Here is a 17,254-nt window from a genome sequence, read left to right as displayed (position 1 = left end):
GATCAACAGTGGTACATGTAGTGTGTTCAGAAATAATTCATCGTGGTTCAGTTAAATGCTTATCAAAGTCTAACTTGCGAAACGTTTTTAAAGTCTCCAAACATTGGTCAATTCGCGTCGTGGCTCTGATCGGAACAGGTCTAGAAAACGATTCTACTGACACCCTAAAATTTCAGACGCTTTCAAGGTCCGATACACATTATCGACTTGCTTCAACCACCAGAAATCCAAAAAGAACGACAAATGGAATTGTCGCATCTCACAACTTCTATCTTAAACGCGTACTTCTCTTACACCGCCACCACGCTGAACGTTGTAGCAATCTACGCGATCAGAAAAACTCCATCCTTGTCAAAAAATTCTAAAACACTGCTACTGAGTCTGGCTGTTTCTGATCTCGGTGTTGGTTTACTAGCCCAACCAATGTTTGCTGCATATATTATGAACTCAAAACAAGAGAATGAAATCAATGAAACTTATACTGCCATATATATCGCGTTTCTTATCTCGACGAATTTCTTCCTTTTCGCGTCATTGTTTAGTGTCACGGCTCTCTGTGCAGACAGATTTTTGGCAATTTACCTTCACCTCAGATACCAGGAGCTTGTGACATACAAACGCAATGCTGCTGTAGTCACCTCAATTTGGGTACTCAGCGCACTTATTTCACTGGTCAGATTTTTCATCCCAAAAAATATCATGTACCTGATTTTCATCATTATTATGTCTATTTGTATTATAACTGCAACTTCCCTGAGCGTCAAACTTTATCTAACTCTAAGACGCCACATAAACCATATTCAAGTCCCGCGAGAACCGCAGAATGACCAAGGCGAAATTGTTTTAAGAAAAAGGAAATCTGCGATGGCGTCGCTTTTCGTTTATCTGGTTTTCATAGTTTGTTATTTGCCTCATATTTGTAGCTTATTTATTATCGCTACCATTTCCGAACAAAGGAACGATGTACAGCTTTTGTGGCTTTATACTCTGACCCTGTCGTTTCTTAATTCAACCCTTAATCCACTGATCTACAGTTGGAAGATGAAACAGAAAACGAAACACTGTCATAGGAACACTACGAGATCTATTTTTATGTCACACCAAACGACACCTTCGGGGCGATTGAGAACGCGTCTCAAGGCAAACCGTTACGCTTGGTGAGACACATTTTTACAAATGAATAGACGGTAGACTCCACATCATACAACCAATAAGTCAGTGTTAAAATACGATCATGCAAAGTGTTATTTAGAGAAAAGAACAAGAGGCTTCGTTGCAAAGCACGTTTGGCACTCGTCGCAGGGATGCTGGTATATCACTAGAGTATCTCTTCCTGCGTATCTTGTTCGTGTCACCTTTTCACTGCGTGAACCTTTACTTAAACAATTAACTTAAGCAGGTTCCGACTAGTTTTTGGGTAGTCTTTTATGATCCACAAAAACAAAAATTATAAATAAATAAATAAAACAAAACAAACGAACAGTTAAAGACACACACACACACACACAAAACAAAAAAGAAAAAATAAAACAAACAAACAAACATTAACAAACACAACAGCAAAGTTTACCCCAAAATTTCACCGCGAAAATAAACTACACAACCTAAATAACTCAGAAGAACAACGGTATTCATTTTCGGACGGCAATTCTCAACAACCGTTTAGATTGAAGCACCTTTCAATTGTTTTCAACAGGTAATCATTTTCAATAAATGGGACGAGCCGCAGTTCACCTTAGTGGCCACAAGTTTTGGAACAACGGAAAGTGGCATTAAATCGGATAATGCCCTCCCTCCTTAGGGTGGTCATTACAAAGTGCGACAGGCTATAGAGTGTTTTCACTCTAGTGGCCAGCATCTACGCATATTTATTGGAACAAAAGAAAGCGTATGCACAAGAAAAGTTTTCAACTCCCACAGGGTTGGTTTGGAACAACAAACATGGCCTCCGTTTTATTGTTTTTTGACACCAATATGGCCGCTGTGACGTCATGTGAAAACACTCTATTTCATTACAGAGAGCGATGGCAGGTTATTACGAAGTGCGACAGGCCATTTTGTTCTTAAGTGAGATGGCCAACCTCGTTCTCAGGGTTCTCTCCTATACCCGTTCCTACGGAGCGAGGAGTAGGGACGGGTAGGAGAGAGCCCTGGGAACGAGGTTGGTGAGATGGCCTGTTCTTTCAAAGTAAGTTTTGTTTATACAAGGTACGATGGCCTGTTAATTGCAAAGCGCGACAGGTATCTACCATTGAAGTTCGAGGTTTTAGTACAAATTGGACGATTAAAACCGGACATCCAGATTATTCTACAATCCTGGCCAAAAGGTTTCAAGACATTTCCTTTTTCACGTGTTTTTATTTGTATGGAATTTGTAGCTAACCGACAAAACAACTTCAAACCGCCTAACTAATGCCCCCCTCCCGGATCAAACCTGTTCAAGTTATGTAAAAGGCGTTTGACTTCTAACACCCATTACTGTTCAGGGGGGAGGGGGCTTAGCCTCCCACCCAGGCGTTTTGAGGGGAGCTCCTTTCTCGTCCCTCCCCTGGGGAGGTATGAAAGACGAGCTCCCCTAAAAACGCCTGCGTGGGAGGCTAGAGGGGCTTGACTTGAATTAAATTTTCTATGACATGGAACTAAGTGTCCCGAACGTTTTGACCAGGATTGTTTGTTTTCCTACTCTAAAACGAGCTGAATTGAAGAAATCCTTAGTTTGCATTAATACGTCACGTTCAGTGATTTCTGAAAATGCGTTTCAGTTCTTAACTGAATATGAATTGACGGCAATTTCGTAACATTTCGAAGCTACTGAATGTTGATCTCAGTAAGAAAGAAAACCAAACAAACAGTATATCCAAGCCCTCTTTGTTCAATGATAAGGTGTCAAACATGAGACAAACTATCGACTAACTGTTCATGTCGATGATGTTTCAAATTGCAAATACGAAAAGAAAGTTATTCGAATTTAGTGTTAAAGGGCGACGTGAAAGTTTCTAAACTGCTATTAGAACCTTAAACATTTCTTCATTCAACTGTCTTTAGTATTCACTCATATGCAATCTGTCATCTAAATAAATATTCTTCAGAATTTTAACTGCAAAGTTAAGACATATTAATGATAGATTTAGGGACCTTTCGGACAAAATAAAACAAGTGAAATTTTTCAAGCTGGGTATCAAAGATATCACCCCTGTGAAAGATACGGAAAAACGTTTAAAATTTCTCTGACGGAACCGTGAAATGAAGACATTCTCGCAGACATACCCCCCCAAAAAACAAACAATTCAAATATGACTCTAAAAGGTGGGGAAGAACAGTGAATTCAAAACCACCCACAATACCTTTCGGGATTGTGTGCGTGCACTTTCTCCGACAACCTTTCTCGAAATAGCTGTATACGACTACATCTTCCATGGGTTAACTTGTATGCTAATGAGCAAAAATGTAAACAATGACGCCACGATGAATCCGGAGGGAAAAAACTCACACATCAAAAAGTTACCTATGAGAAGACAGTGAATTCTAACCATTTTCACTCTTTTGGGAAGCGTAAAATATGTTATTCCTGATTTATACGTATCTTTGTGTTTGCACTATGGCTTTCCCGCATATATTTCCCTTCAGCGATCTCCAATGTTTGTCTGAGTCACGCGGGGGGTCTCATGAGACGTGATCTATTTATAGTATTTGTGCGCTGCGCTATTTGTACTACATAAATTACGCGTGTTCCATTGTCAGTGTTTTTCGTTTGCGAACTATTAGTAAAGAGAAATGGAACAGAAACTGGAAGATTGACGCGTTCTCTTAACATTTCGCTTGACAGGATGTGACAACGCGACCTCACGAGAATAGTTTGAAACATTGGGCGGTGAGTAATTTGACACAAAAACGCCTGTTTTCTAATTGTTTTGAAGTTAATGAAAAATATGTATAACAATGTATAACAATTATTCAAAGCGTCTTAAAAACTAGTAAGTAAAACATCTGTTTTCCCACACAGCAATACTCGATCATCAGTTGTCGTGAGTTCAGAAAAAAATGATTCGTTGTGGTTCAGTTAACTGCTTATCAAGTGAAAGTGTTATTAGCGGAATTAAACGTCTTGAAACTCTCTAAGCGTTCGTCAATCCGTGTCGTGGTGGATTCTACTGACATCCTGAAATATCAAACAATTGCAAGCAAAGATAAGACCTTGGCCTCCTTCAAGCACCAGAAATCCTTAAAGAACAAGAAATGGATTGGTCGTATCTCACACTTTGCATCTTAAACGCGAACTTGTCTTACACCGCAACAATTTTGAACATTGTAACAATCTACGCGATCGTGAAAACTTCGTCCTTGTCAAAAAATTTTAAAACATTGCTCCTGAGCCTAGCTGTTTCTGATCTTGGTGTTGGTTCACTAGCTCAGCCAATGTTTGCTGCATACATTATGGACTCAAAACAAAACAATGAAACCATGAATAAATCTTATAATGCCACATATATCGCATTTCATACCCCGACTGATATCTTCATTTCTGCGTCATTGTTTAGTGTCACGGCTTTCTGTGCAGACAGATATTTGGCAATTTACCTTCACCTCAGATATCAGGAACTTGTGACATACAGGCGTGTTACTATTGCCGTAACCTCAATTTGGGTATTCAGCGCGCTTACTCCATTGTTCAGCTTTTGGATTCCAACAAATATCATGTTCGTATATTATGCAATTAACAATTTGTGTTGTATTATAACTGCAACTTCCCTAAGCGTCAAACTTAAACAAACTCTAAGACACCACATAACCCAAATTCAAATCCCGCAAGAAGCGCAAAATCACCAAGTCGAAAGTGTTCAAAGAAACAGGAAATCTGCGATGGCATCGCTTTACGTGTATCTGGTTTTCATAGTTTGCTATTTACCTAATATTTGTGTGTTAATAACTGTCGCTAGCACTTCCGAACCAAGGAACTATCTACAGCATTTAAGTCTGTATACTCTAACCCTGATGTTTCTTAATTCGACCCTTAACCCACTGATCTACTGTTGGAAGATGAAACAGATACGAAAGACTGTCACAGGCAAACTACGAGATGTATTTTCAAGACACACCTAACGAAACTTTCGCCGGCACAATTCAGAACACCTTGGAAGTCATACCTGTCTCAAGCAGTCACCCTTGGGAAACTGCATTTTTACGTTTATCAAGTTACGAATAAAATGACTGAAGGACTATCTCCAGAGTATATGACTAGACAAAGCTACTTGTCCGCTAAATTCAGTGTGCTGTAAATTTTCCCAGATTATTTCAAGATGGTAGACCCTCTATAGCATAATTAATAATTCCATCCGTTACTTAATAATTATCACAAAATATGATCATGCACGGTTTTATTTAGAGAAAAAACAAACAAACAAAAATCATTATATTTTCTTTTTCAGTAAGACGAGGCTTCGTTTCTTAGCGCGTTTGGCACTCGTCGCAGCGATGCTGGTATCAGCCAAAAAAAAAAAAAACGGCTCTGCTTACGTATCCTCTTCGTGTCACCCTTTCATTGTGTAAAACCAAGAGCCATAATTTCTTTTGGTAAACTTTTAGTTCAGCAATTTTTTTTAGCAAGTTCTAATTTTTAAGTATTCTTTTACAATCCGCAACACACAAACGCTCCCAAAGAAAAACAAACACACAAAACAAAACAAAACAAAAACAGTCTACCCTCAAAATTACACCGAAAAAAATGAACTCCGCACCCTTCAAATTAATGCACCTTTCAATTGTCTCAAACAGGATATTATTGCTCGGGCTTCCCGAGTTCAAAAATGGGCTTAAGGCCGACGTAGAAGTTTCGTTAATGCTAAGAACGCAAAAAATTCTTTATTCAAGTGCCTTTAGTCTTAATTTATATGATCGAAAAGTCCCAAATATGGGCAGACGATGGCCAACCTCGACCTTAAGGTCTGTAATAACAATAATACAAATACGTTGGGTTTAAAGATTGACGAGAAAAAAAAAAAAGCTAACTATACCCTAAAAACTATTTGATTCAGCCGCCCCAAGTCTCACATGCTGTAGTCCATTTACTCAGAGGTAACTAAATACATGTAACTTCATTTTAACATTGTATTTTTTTTTTTTTAGAATCTTATTGTGTATTTTGAGAGTTTTTATTGTAGCTGTATTTTGTAAGTAATGTTATTCTTATTTTTAATATATAGTTTTATTCATTTGTAATTATTTTTACACCACCCCCAAGCTTTGAGCTTTAAATCATATCGTGTTTAAATAAAGGATATATATGTATGTATGTATAATATGTTTTCCGATGATAAAGTTGAAACGAAACGTCGCGCAGGAACAATATATAAGTGACAATCGCGAGACAAACGATAAACGAAACCCCTCATACACATTATCTACAATGAACAATATCTTCCATGACAAAGTTGAAGTTATTTTTTAAAAAAAACTTCCTGTTATCTAATTCAGGAATTAGACATCAGGTTTTCAGGACAGCACGTACTGGCGCCTATAATTGTTCAAACCATTAACATAAGTGGCGTTATACTAAAAAGAAACTAATTGAAAAACACTGTCATTCACACCATGTTATTCAGTTCTAGACCAAGCACTGGTATAGATTATTTACAGTTTTACACTGTGACACTGGTCTTCCTTAATTCGTCGCTTAATCCTGTGATCTACTGCTGGAAGATGAAACACATCCGACACACGATCATTGGCTTAATAAGAAATGCATTTACGAAGAAAAACTAAAGAGAGTTTCAAAACAATCCATCTGGAAATAATAAACGGTATGAAAAAACGACAACAACAACAACAAGAAACAATAACAAATGTAAAATCGTGTTATGTTAAACTTACAATAATAGAAAGATACAATAGAATAACAATAAAACAGAACAATAGAGATTGTTGTAGTTCTCGTTAGAATCAATGATTTAAAAAACAATTTGTCTCGGAGGAATAATTTATGAATTGTAATGAAACACGAAAGTTGTCAAAACTCTGTTAAAAGTATGTCTTTTGAAGCATTATGTTTTACCTCCTCACCCACCCCTACAGATAAATAGGAAAATAAGAAAAGGAAGTAAGGAGACGAAATTAAAGCAGAATCACACGTACGATCTTATCAAAGCCAGCGAGAAGATGAAAACACCCGATGAAAACATCCTCGAGTTCAGAAATCCTTTTATTACAACTTCTTTCCTAGACTTAAACACCATGATGATAGTGATCAAACTAAATATAGTAACGATTGCACCATTTTGTTTCCCTCGATCACGACTATACAACTCAGTGACTAAGCGCCTTCACGAGCAAAATTTCATTGTTTTCTCGTGGCTCCTAAAAATGCTTTACGGGGAACTTTAGACTCAAAAAAACAAACAAAAAAGAGAAAATGGGTCAGTTTCGAATTATTAAAATTCATACTTGGCTCCGCGGTTGAAGGGAATAAAACAAAAGAAATAAATTATTCAACCCTGAACCTTCACGCGATTTCTTTTCTTTTATACCCACAGCCTCGCAACCAAGTATGTATTTCTATCAATGGAAACTACTAGCGATCCCCTGCGTCGAACTAGCCTATTTACAGGCCTCCTTTTTTCTCTTTAGAGATCGTCCAGTGCCCGTATGAAAATAGAAACCGCGGCCGTTTATTAAGCGCTAGCGCAAGGGTTGGTTTTTTTAAAGGTCGGTTTATCCTGGATTATGAGCAAAAAATGCATACGAGTTCAAGTGTCATAGAGACTAACCCGCCTGGAGCCAATCGTCCTTTGACCAACTTGGCCCAGTCCTACTCCTATAGCGTGAAAGCGAATAGCGCAACACTTTTATATTGAGCCATTTCCAATTTCAAATCAAACACCATTAAGGTACATGAAACCTTTGATTTCACCGACATCGAATCAGTTACGGTTTTATGTTTCTACTGGTTTCCAAAAGACGGTGGTCTTTATTCGAACCAGAGAGCATCTGCTATCAGGCGATCTTTTTTCGGGGAAAGGAAGAAGGAGCGGCTGATCGCAGGTTAAACCAGGATTTGCCAAGATTTAGGTGGAGCAGAAGAGAGTCAATGCAGTTTTACAAAACCTTTAGGAAGTGTTCGATAGATAAAAACAAAAACATTAAAACAACTACAAAATAACATTTTCTTTTGTTCAATTGTGACTTGTCTGTGAGAGGTGGGGAAAATGGATGGATAAGTTTGCCTTTTATTAAGATGAAGTTTAATTTGTTAAACAACAGTGTTTGGAAAGACCTATTTACAAATTTTAACAAGGACATCTGCAGGAAGACATAAATGCGCATGCCCTGTGGACAATTTGCTCGGTCGGGTGAGATAATTGAAGGCAGTCCCGCCGACAAAACATGGTTGAAGTTTAATTTTGAAATAATTCCTCCTGCTTTCAAAATACCTTGGAAGTATAGAATAACCTATGTTTCAAAGAGCCTTGAGACAATCGTTTTGCTACTTAGATACCATCCTATCAAAGTGCTCAGTTATCTACAACAGCACTCTTAAAAACAGCTATGCTTAGGGAACCATTTGAGAAGTAAATAATAACAGCTGAAATTAAACGAGTTGGGTATTTAAAATTTATTCGCTTCCAAAATTTTGTCATGTTAGATTGCAGTTCTGTAAAAAAAATATCACAGATTTCACAAATGTCAAGAGTAGAGAAAAAGCGTTTCTGTCAACCAAATAACAAGGAAGCCATTAGCTCTTCAACCCCAAGAAACAGCAGTCATTAACTTTACCATACAAAGTTGTTTCGTTGATTAACACCTAGGCCGCGGCCATAATCATGAAACCACTTAGGGTATTATAAAGAAATACTAAATTTCAAAACGCTCTCATTTACATCACTATTTGCGGGTGCGATAAAGCGGTTTCACCGCAAAAAAGGTTTAAACAAGTTTCTCGGTGGCATACACTAGAAAAGTAAGACCGCCGATAAATAATACAGGACTGAGTTTTAATTATTAAAGCTCGGTTAGCATTAATGTAGCATGAGTTGTCATGGAAATTAAAGCGGACAGCGCAACCCAAAGAAAACAACAGGGCCAGTTATTTAAAACAGAGTTTAGCCAGTGTTCAAAAAAACCGCGTTTTAAGTCATTTTCACTTTCCCCAATGCTTTCATCTCAACACCATTTATCGTAACCAGTTTTATGATATCACATGGCGTACACTAAAAAGCATTTAACTTCTTAAAACAATCCACTAGGGAGGATATCTGGAGCTCCAAAGATTTGCTAAACCGCGCTCTAAGTTAAACTTCGTTTTAATGACCCAAATGTTTTGAGCCCGCTTTGTTAATAACAGACGCAGTGCAAAACAACACTGTCTAACAGCTTCTCTCCTCGACCTTACAAATTGCAAATGACTAAAAGGATATTCCAACTGGATAATTTGGGGGTAAGGTGCAAGATTATTAAATACTAAGCATCCTAAAGAAATTACTGATACAACTAATTTTACTTCTACAGAATGTCTTGTCTTGATGCATTATTTGTTCATGTTTTTTTAATTACTTTAATTACTTACTATTACTTTTCTAATAACTTAGCAGTTTAGAAAAATACGTCTAACATTTTAACTAAAGAGTCTTAAAAACACGTAGGACATCTGTTTTGCCACACCAGCAATGCCCTATCATCAGTAATCATATGTCCAGAAAAGAGTTTCATCGTAGCTCAGTTAAAGATGCATTTTACTAAGTCAACCTGCTTTTCCTCAAAGTCTTGAACTTACTAAACGTTTTGAAACTCTCTGAAGGTTAGTCAATCAGTGACGTGGGTTTGGTCAGATCATCCTGAAAAACACAACCGCTTGCAAGGTCCGACAAGAATTTGCTTGCTTCAAGCGCCGCAACTATTCAAAAAAAGTCAACAAATGGATTACTCGTATCTCACGCTTTGCGTATTCAACGCGTACTTGTCCTACACCGCCACCATGCTGAACATTGTAGCAATCTACGCGATCAGAAAGACTTTGTCTTTGCCAAAAAATTTCAAAACATTGCTTCAGAGTCTGGCTGTTTCTGATCTCGGTGTTGGTTTACTAGTTCAGCCAATGTATATCGCAAATATCATCGACTCTCAACAAAACAATGCAACCAATGACACTGATAATGTCATATATCTCGCGTTTCTTATTCCGGTAAATTTGTTCATTTTTGCGTCATTGTTTAGTGTCACGGCTCTCTGTGCAGACAGATTTTTGGCAATTTACCTCCACCTCAGATACCAGGAACTTGTGACAAACAAGCGCGTTGCTGCTGTAGTGGTCTCAATTTGGGTGATAAGCGCACTTATTTCACTGATCAGGTTATTCATCCCAAAAAATATCATGTACGTGAGTTTCGTCATTATTATATCTGCCTGTATTATAACTGCAACTTCCCTGAGCGTCAAACTTTATCTAACTCTAAGACGCCACATAAAAAAATTTCAAGTCCCGCAGGTAGCGCAGAATGACCAAGGAGAAAGTGTTCAAAGAAAAAAGAAATCTGCTGTGGCATCGCTTTATGTGTATCTGGTTTTCATAGTTTGTTATTTGCCTAATATTTGTGTGTTGATTATTATCGCTAACATTTCCGAACCAACGATCGATCTACAGCATTTGCAGGTTTATATACTGACCCTAGTGTTTCTTAATTCAACCCTTAACCCAGTAATCTACTGTTGGAAGATGAAACGCATTCAGCACACTATTGTAGGCACACTTCGAAATCTTTTTTCAAGTCCCACCTAAAGAAAGCTCCAACATAAACGTACTATGACGAACAGAGGGCTAAGAAAGCCTTCTAACGTCATCCTCATACGGTCCTTATACGGTCTGTAACTAAGCGAAGCTATGCCACTGAAATGATTTGCGAATTTCCTTCATGTTATTTCCATAACACAATCCACGCTGTCATCATTCAGTTTTTAAACGTTCTTATGCAAAGATTTAGTTTTAAAAAAATCATTACTTTTGTAAAACGAACCTTCAAAAGTGCGACTGAAGCACTTCGCAGTGTCTTAATGATGCAAAAGTGAGCCAGCTCACGAGCTAAATGACTGAATTTTCTTCACCACGTAACCTTTTCACTCTGTTAAAACCTAACAACGTTTAAATCGTCATGTTGCAAAGGTTTTGTTGAAATTGACCTTAACTGGGATGATATAGTTATGTCATTATTGCATTTAAAATGTTGCCGAAGCTAGGCAAAATAACACACTGATATTTAACGTTAACATTTTAGAGGTTTCATACGAACCCTTTTCTCACTGAAAAGCGTACGTGGAATTCATACCCAAATAAAACATTTAAGACATTTAAAGTGTACGAGATTATTGTTAATAAAAGGTGGGGAAAAGTATGATACACACCCTCCATTAAAATGTTCACGTTTAGAACCCTAAAGATTTTTATGGTTTAAGGAAAAGGGGCATTGTTATGTCACCATCCCTATTGTTTTCTCAGCCAAGCACAGACCTTGTTCCCAGTTTCACAGTAGAATTGGGTAGCAAATGAATTTCACCTCAACAGCAACAGCAACAACAACAACAACTAAGAAATAAAGTAAAGAAATAAGTTCTTAAGCCCGCTTGCGTTTAATGATGGGGTGCAAAACCAAAGAAAAACTGTCCACTAATAGTTTATGTCGTCGATTTTAAAAATTCCAAATACATGTACAACACAAGTTAATGAAAGAGTTAGGGAACAATATGATATGTAAATTAAACAGCTGAAATTTTCAGAGCTGGTTATTTAAAACCTACTCTTTGCTAAGTATTATTTTTTAGACGTGTGAAAAATATCAAAAATTTCACCACCTTTAACGAGACGAAACACTTTGTAACTCCTTCAATAGAGACTGTAAACTCTAAATGAGAAGCCCTTACGTTAACGCCAAAAACTAGAAGTCTTTAATTTTAAAAAATATAAGGTTATTAAGCCTTAACATTCATCAAAATTAAATGGGCTAAGAGACTAACGAGGAAGAGTTTTTTTTTCAATATTTCAATCGACCGCTTTTAGCTCAAACTAATAAGGAACATGTCATTTGCAGTAAATTTTAATAACTTTCTTTTAAAATACAGCATATGAAGCAAACACAAGGGTGAAGGACAGTTTTGTCCTTTTTCGCATTTCGCTCGTTCGGATGGAACATAACTATATAGTGGCCCCAATACAGAAGAAAAGAAAAACTTTTCATCACTTAACTGTCAAAGGTGGGAAAAACGGTGGGGCAGTTTCCTGCGTTTTAGTTGAAGCTAATTTAAACAAAACTTTCTGCTCTTAAATTGGTATAAACCTAATAAAAACACATAACGATTTTCTAATTTGGCTTGAAAATAACCAAGAGATCTATTCTGACACTTAGACCAGTTTGCTGCGTCATTAAGGCGAAATGTTTCATAGGGGCCCAGTTAAAAAGGAATTTAGTCAAAGTACTTATCAAAGGCTACACTATTGAAAGTCGTGGGGTTCTAAAAATAAGTCAATCCGCTACGAAGCTCTGGTAGAAGAAGTCCACCAAACTGATTCTACTGAATTCATAAAAGATCAAACTCTGGCATCATCTGATAGGAATTTAACTGGATTCAGCACAAATCCAAAGAGGACAACAAATGGATTCCTCGTATCTCGTAGGTTGCCTTTTAAATGCATTTTTATTCTACACCGCCACCATGCTAAACATTGTTACAATCCGCGCCATAAGAAAAACTCCGTCCTTGTCAAAGAATTTAAAAACATTGCTCCTTAGTCTGGCTGTTTCTGATCTTGGTATTGGTTTAGTGGTGCAACCTTTGCATGTGGCACGTCTTATTATGGAGTCACGGCTAAACATTGAAACTAGCGAAACGTATAATGCCATCTCTATCGCGTTCCTTATCTCTGCGAATTTATTTGGTTTCGCTACGCTGTTTCTCGTCATTGTTCTGTGTGCAGAGAGATTTATAGCCATTCATTATTACCTTAGATATCAAGAACTTGTGACACACAAGCGAGTGGTTGCTGTTGTCGTCTCAACTTGGGTATTAAGCGGACTGTTTTCGTTGACGAGGCTGTGGATCCCAACGAGTATTATGTACGTGGTTTTTGGAATTACAGACCTTGCATGTATTATAGCTGCCACTTTCTTCAGTATCAGAATTTACTTGTCCGTGCGACTTCACGTGAACCAAATACAAGTGCTGCAGCTACAACATGCACCACAGAACGCTCAAATGGTTAACGTTCGAAGGATGCGAAAGTTTGCGATGATGTCAGTTTACGTTTGCCTTGTTTTGATGGTTTGCTATCGGCCAGACATTTGTATACTCTTTGTTATTGCCTTCACTTCTAGACCAAGCACTGGTATAGATTATTTACAGTTTTACACTGTGACACTGGTCTTCCTTAATTCGTCGGTTAATCCTGTGATCTACTGCTGGAAGATGAAACACATCCGACACACGATCATTGGCTTAATAAGAAATGCATTTACGAAGCAAAACTAAAGAGAGTTTCAAAACAATCCATCTGGAAATAATAAACGATATGAAAAAACGACAACAACAACAACAAGAAACAATAACAACTGTAAAATCGTGTTATGTTAAACTTACAATAATAGAAAGATATAATAGAATAAGAATAAAACAGAACAATAGAGATTGTTGTAGTTCTCGTTAGAATCAATGATTTAAAAAAACAATTTGTCTCGGAGGAATAATTTATGAATTGTAATGAAACACGAAAGTTGTCAAAACTCCGTTAGAAGTATGTCTTTTGAAGCATTGTGTTTTACCTCCTCACCCACCCCTACAGATAAATAGGAAAATAAGAAAAGGAAGTAAGGAGACGAAATTAAAGCAGAATCACACGTACGATCTTATCAAAGCAAGCAAGAAGATGAAAACACCCGATGAAAACATCCTCGAGTTCAGAAATCCTTTTATTACAACTTCTTTCCTAGACTTAAACACCAAGATGATAGTGATCAAACTAAATATAGTAACGATTGCACCATTTTGTTTCCCTCGATCACGACTATACGACTCAGTGACTAAGCTCCTTCACGAGCAAAATTTCATTGTTTTCTCGTGGCTCCTAAAAATGCGCACCGGGGAACTTTAGACTCAAAAAAACAAACAAGAGAGAGAAAATGGGTCAGTTTCGAATTATTAAAATTCATACTTGGCTCCGCGGTTGAAGGGAATAAAACAAAAGAAATAAATTATTCAACCCTGAACCTTCACGCGATTTCTTTTCTTTTATACCCACAGCCTCGCAACCAAGTATGTATTTTTATCAATGGAAACTACTAGCGATCCCCTGCGTCGAACTAGCCTATTTACAGGCCTCCTTTTTTCTCTTTAGAGATCGTCCAGTGCCCGTATGAAAATAGAAACCGCGGCCGTTTATTAAGCGCTAGCGCAAGGGTTGGTTTTTTTAAAGATGGGTTTATCCTGGATTATGAGCAAAAAATGCATACGAGTTCAAGTGTCATAAAGACTAACCCGCCTTGAGCCAATCGTCCTTAATTTGACCAACTTGGCCCAGCCCTACTCCTTTAGCGTGAAAGCGAATAGCGCAACACTTTTATATTGAGCCATTTCCAATTTCAAATCAAACACAATGGTGGCGGTTAAGGTACATGAAACCTTTGATTTCACCGACATCGAATCAGTTACGATTTTATGTTTCTACTTAAAGGTTTCCAAAAGACGGTGGTCTTTATTCGAACCAGAGAGCATCTGCTATCAGGCGATCTTTTTTCGGGGAAACGAAGAAGGACCGGCTGATCGCAGGCTAAACCAGAATTTGCCAAGATTAAGGTGGAGCAGAAGAGAGTCAATGTAGTTTTACAATACCTTTAGGAAGTGTTCGATAGATAAAAACAAAAACATTAAAACAACTAAAAAAAAAAACATTTTCTTTCGTTCAATTATGACTTAACTGTGAGAGGCGGGGAAAAATAATGGTTGGGCAAGTTTGCTTGTTATTAAGATGACGTTTAATTTGTTTAACAAAACTTCCTCTTTCCTTATTGTTTTGAAGTTTAGGAAAACCTAGACACAAATTTTAAAAATTGTTTGAAAACAAGGACATCTGCAAGAAGATAGAAATGCGCATGCTCTGTCAACAATGTGCTCACTCCAACGAGATAAATTGAAGGCAGTCCCGCCGACAGAACATGGTTGAAGTTTAATTTTGAAATAATTCCTCCTGCTTTTAAAATACCTTGAAGTATAGAAAAACATATGTTTCAAAGAGCCTTGAGACAATCGTTTTGCCACTTGGATACCTTCAAAGTGCCCAGCGATCCACAACAGCTATAGTAGTGTTAGGGAACCATTTGACAAGTAAATAAAACAGCTGAAATTTAAAGGGACTGGTTCACGATAATGCGCCGTTTGTCTCTTCAGAATAAATTTGTCGGGTCAACACTAAATTCGAAATCGCCATTACCGGTACAATCATTGAAAATCCTTCGTTTTATTCGGACATCCGTCGCTTTGGCTGGTCTAGTTATACTTCGGTAGTGGTGATTAACGTGTGGTTGTATCGTTTGACTGGTTACGTTTTAAGAAGACGCAAAAAATAATGTTTTGATCGTGGAGGTTCAGAAGAGCATCGTGGCCGTCCGGCAACAGGACGTTCTCAAGAGTCTCTGGAGATAGAGAAGCTTAGCCTGTCGATCTGGTATGGTTCTAGGAGTAGTGTGTGGCATACGAAAAGAATACACGACACTTGAAAGTGGTTAAAGGCATGAGTTCGTTCAACTTTGATTTGATTTTGGACTCCGACCTGTAGTTATACCGCAACAGGCCGCGCAATCTTCACCGATCTGGTACACTTGAAATGTTCCTTGTATCTTTGCTTTACGATCGTATATGTTTAAGAATCGATGTTTTTAAAATAAATTATTGCCTGAATATTCTTTTTATAATCTAGTTTCTTTATGTGTGCTACTCGATAACATTTGTTTTGGGGAACATTGACCCGATGCAACGCGAATGAATTTGTTCATTTGCTCATAAGCAATTGAAATTTTTGCTCAATTAAGGATAATCTTTATACTCATACGTTGTGTGTTTTTGTCACCGGTCAGGCGCTATTTGTAGGTATTTCTGGGTTTATATAAGGCGAACTGAGAGAACAGTAATAAGATGTTTTTTTACAATTTTGTTTGCCGATCGGTGACTGTTTTGTTAGCGTGGGTACGACCTCGTAAAAATACACGTTGGTAAATGTTTGTTTCAAAGCAGGACAGGGCTGTAAATCTTATTCTTTTCGGCTGCAACATATATCTGAGGAGTAGCAAAGAATAAACTTGAATTATGGGGATAAATAAAATCAAACCAAATGCCCGGAAATACTCTCGCGTCGCGAACAATTAATTTGAATTTTGTAAATTTACTTGCGTTCATCTAACTCGCTTCCGATTGGTTGAAAAACAATCAGCTTCTGTCAGAACTCAAACATGCGCATTATCGTGAACCAGTCCCTTTAAGGAGTTGGATATTTAAAGTCTTTTCGCTGTTAGATTCCAATTCTGTAAAAAATATCAAAGATTTTACCACTCTCAGGAGTATAGAAAAAACGTTATTGTAAACGTCTAGAAGTTTAAGTTTTATTTTGAAACAAAACTTCCGTTTTCTAATTGCTTGGCAGTTTAGAAAAATACGTCTAATAATTATCTAAAGCGTATGAAAAACACATAGGACATCTGTTTTGCCACACCAGCAATGCCCTATCATCAGTAATCGTATGTTCAGAAAAGAGTTTCATCGTAGCTCAGTTAAACATGCATTTTAGTTCGTCAAACTGCTTTTCATCAAAGTCTTCAACTTACTAAACTTTTTGAAACTCTCTGAACGTTAGTCAATCAGTGACCTGGGTTTGGTGGGATCATCCTGAAAAACCAAACGCTTGCAAGGTCCGACAAGAATTTGCTTGCTTCAAACGCCGCAACTATCCAAAAAACGTCAACAAATGGATTACTCGTATCTCACGCTTTGCGTATTCAACGCGTACTTGTTCTACACCGCCACCATGCTGAACATTGTAGCAATCTACGCGATCAGAAAGACCTTGTCTTTGCCAAAAAATTTAAAAACATTGCTTTTGAGTCTGGCTGTTTCTGATCTCGGTGTTGGTTTACTAGCTCAGCCAATGCACGTTGCTTATATTATGGACTATAAACAAAACAGTGTACCCAATGAAACTTATAGTGTCATATATATCGCGTTTCTTATTCCGACG

The 17,254-nt window shown here is 37.5% G+C and overlaps 1 protein-coding gene across 1 annotated transcript; it reads left to right on the top strand.

Moving 5' to 3' along the window:
- The first annotated feature begins 243 nt into the window (after nt 1-243).
- Nucleotides 244-1,161, top strand: LOC140923626 (adenosine receptor A2a-like). The gene has a single exon (XM_073373698.1). The coding sequence runs from the start codon at nt 244-246 to the stop codon at nt 1,159-1,161; it is 918 nt and encodes a 305-aa protein (XP_073229799.1).
- Nucleotides 1,162-17,254: the final 16,093 nt, after the last annotated feature.

Source organism: Porites lutea, chromosome 13 (assembly GCF_958299795.1).
Source record: "Porites lutea chromosome 13, jaPorLute2.1, whole genome shotgun sequence".
NCBI lineage: Eukaryota > Metazoa > Cnidaria > Anthozoa > Scleractinia > Poritidae > Porites > Porites lutea.
Note: the sequence above shows the minus strand (reverse complement) of the source record. Positions and strands in the feature narration are given on the sequence as shown.

Excerpts from the sequence above, each read along its gene's own strand:
- LOC140923626 (XM_073373698.1), top strand. The coding sequence starts at position 244 with ATGGAATTGTCGCATCTCACAACTTCTATCTTAAACGCGTACTTCTCT.